General features: G+C 44.7%; 1 protein-coding gene across 2 annotated transcripts in view; it reads left to right on the forward strand.

The window, feature by feature from the left end:
• The first annotated feature begins 683 nt into the window (after positions 1-683).
• APTX (aprataxin) overlaps positions 684-1676 on the forward strand; it is a 9584-nt gene continuing 8591 nt past the window's right edge. For both annotated transcript variants that reach the window (XM_010186985.1, XM_010186986.1), the window contains exon 1: positions 684-813. In XM_010186985.1, the coding sequence (XP_010185287.1) occupies positions 684-813 (130 nt within the window). The remainder of the gene's footprint in view (positions 814-1676) is intronic.

Genomic DNA, 1676 nt, shown 5'->3' on the forward strand with positions numbered 1-1676 from the left:
AGGCGTCGCCCTGAGGCAGGGTGCGCGGTGAGCGTGAGGTGCAGCTGGGGGGCCTAACCTCGCGTCGCACATTTTTGCATGTATGACGGTGCGGGTATGGTACTAAGGGCGGAGGGTTGCTTTCTAGCGGCATAGACTCAGCACACCGTTGGAGTGAGCAGCACTTAGCAACAGGCACCAGGCAGGGGGAAGGTGTGCGGTCTTTGCAGTCCAGAGGGAGCCCCGTTTTGTAGCATAGTCCGTCTGTAGACTTGCGGGATGAAGCTGTCCCCTCTCTCACCTCCATTCTCTGCTGCTTTCTTTGTTTTGGTGGGTAAATTAATCTCTCATGTCAACTCTGATTCAGTGGGAAACAACTTTTTGTGAGTAAGCTTTTCTGTCAGATAGAACTGTTAATCCAGTTGATTTCTGCTATGAATGATCTCTGGATGTGGCAATGTATGTTGATGCAGAAAGAAAGAAAATAGGGTTGCCCTTTCAACAGCAACTTGCTCTTACATTGTACTAGTTTTAATGCTGTGCTGTGCCTTGAATGTCAGAAACATGAACCCAGTTAGCAGAAGTGTCTCAGCTAATGAATGGGTTGACAGCAGAATGTCCTGGACCCAGTTTCCAGAGGAAGGTAACCCATTGTGAAGCTGTGTGTTAGTAACATACCATTTGTTTTGCTGTATACCACAGTGATGCGTGTGTGCTGGCTTGTGGGGAAAGAGAAATGCAGTCGAAAAATGAAGCTGCCACACATGGAAGCAGTGGTAATTGGGCGTGGCCCAGAGACTGGGATAATGGATAAGAAGTGTTCACGGCAGCAAGGTAAGGTTTAGCTCAAATTCCGCTTTCTACATGCAACAGCAACCCAACCTGTGAAGAGTGCGAAGTACAAGTACAGCACTCATGTTTATCAGTAAACATTATTCTGTTTGGCTAAATTACAGTGAAGCTAATGGACAGATGTTTTGGTCTAATTCATAAACCTGCCTTGAGCAGCATCTAAATGAGAAATAACAGTTTTTCTTTCGAATCTCAGCAGGCTTCCCTTAGGCTCGCTTCTGCAGTCACTGGCTTCTTATGTCCTTTTTCTGCATGGTCCTTAATGTTGCCTGATTCTTGGAATCATCACTCTTCTTTAATAAGCATTTAAGGAAATCTCTGGGTCCTAATAAGTCAGAGGAGACACATAGTAAGAGTAAACTATGGCATTGAACCTTAGCATGAGTCCCCAGGCCCATAGTCATCTTCTGTTGCCTGCACTCTTTCTTTGTGAGTGACACTTCCATCTCCCTAGTCTTCCACCAATTGATTTTTAATATGGCTTGTTAATTCACAGATGCACTGGGACAATGTATAAAAATATTTCTGATCTGTAAAATATTCTCTTCACATCTTCACTGCCTTATCTCTCTTTCCTTCGACACAATCCTGCTCCATGCCTTGTCACAGAGAGCTGGTGAGAATAGCAACATGTAGAACACTTCCACAGATTTCACATTTATTCTGAAGTAAATCTGCTGATCCATGATGTGAAGTACTCAGGGGTGACTCAGTGTGTGTGTTGGTTCAGTTTTACCTGTGGTGCTGGAAACAAAGGATGAGGCAGAGGTATTTGCGTACATTCACAGAGATCAGCTTCAGAAGGTAGCAGATCTTAAAATACTGGTGTGTTTTCTGCAAGGGGT

Source organism: Mesitornis unicolor, unplaced genomic scaffold (genome assembly GCF_000695765.1).
Source record: "Mesitornis unicolor isolate BGI_N332 unplaced genomic scaffold, ASM69576v1 scaffold30516, whole genome shotgun sequence".
Classification (NCBI taxonomy): Eukaryota; Metazoa; Chordata; class Aves; order Mesitornithiformes; family Mesitornithidae; genus Mesitornis; species Mesitornis unicolor.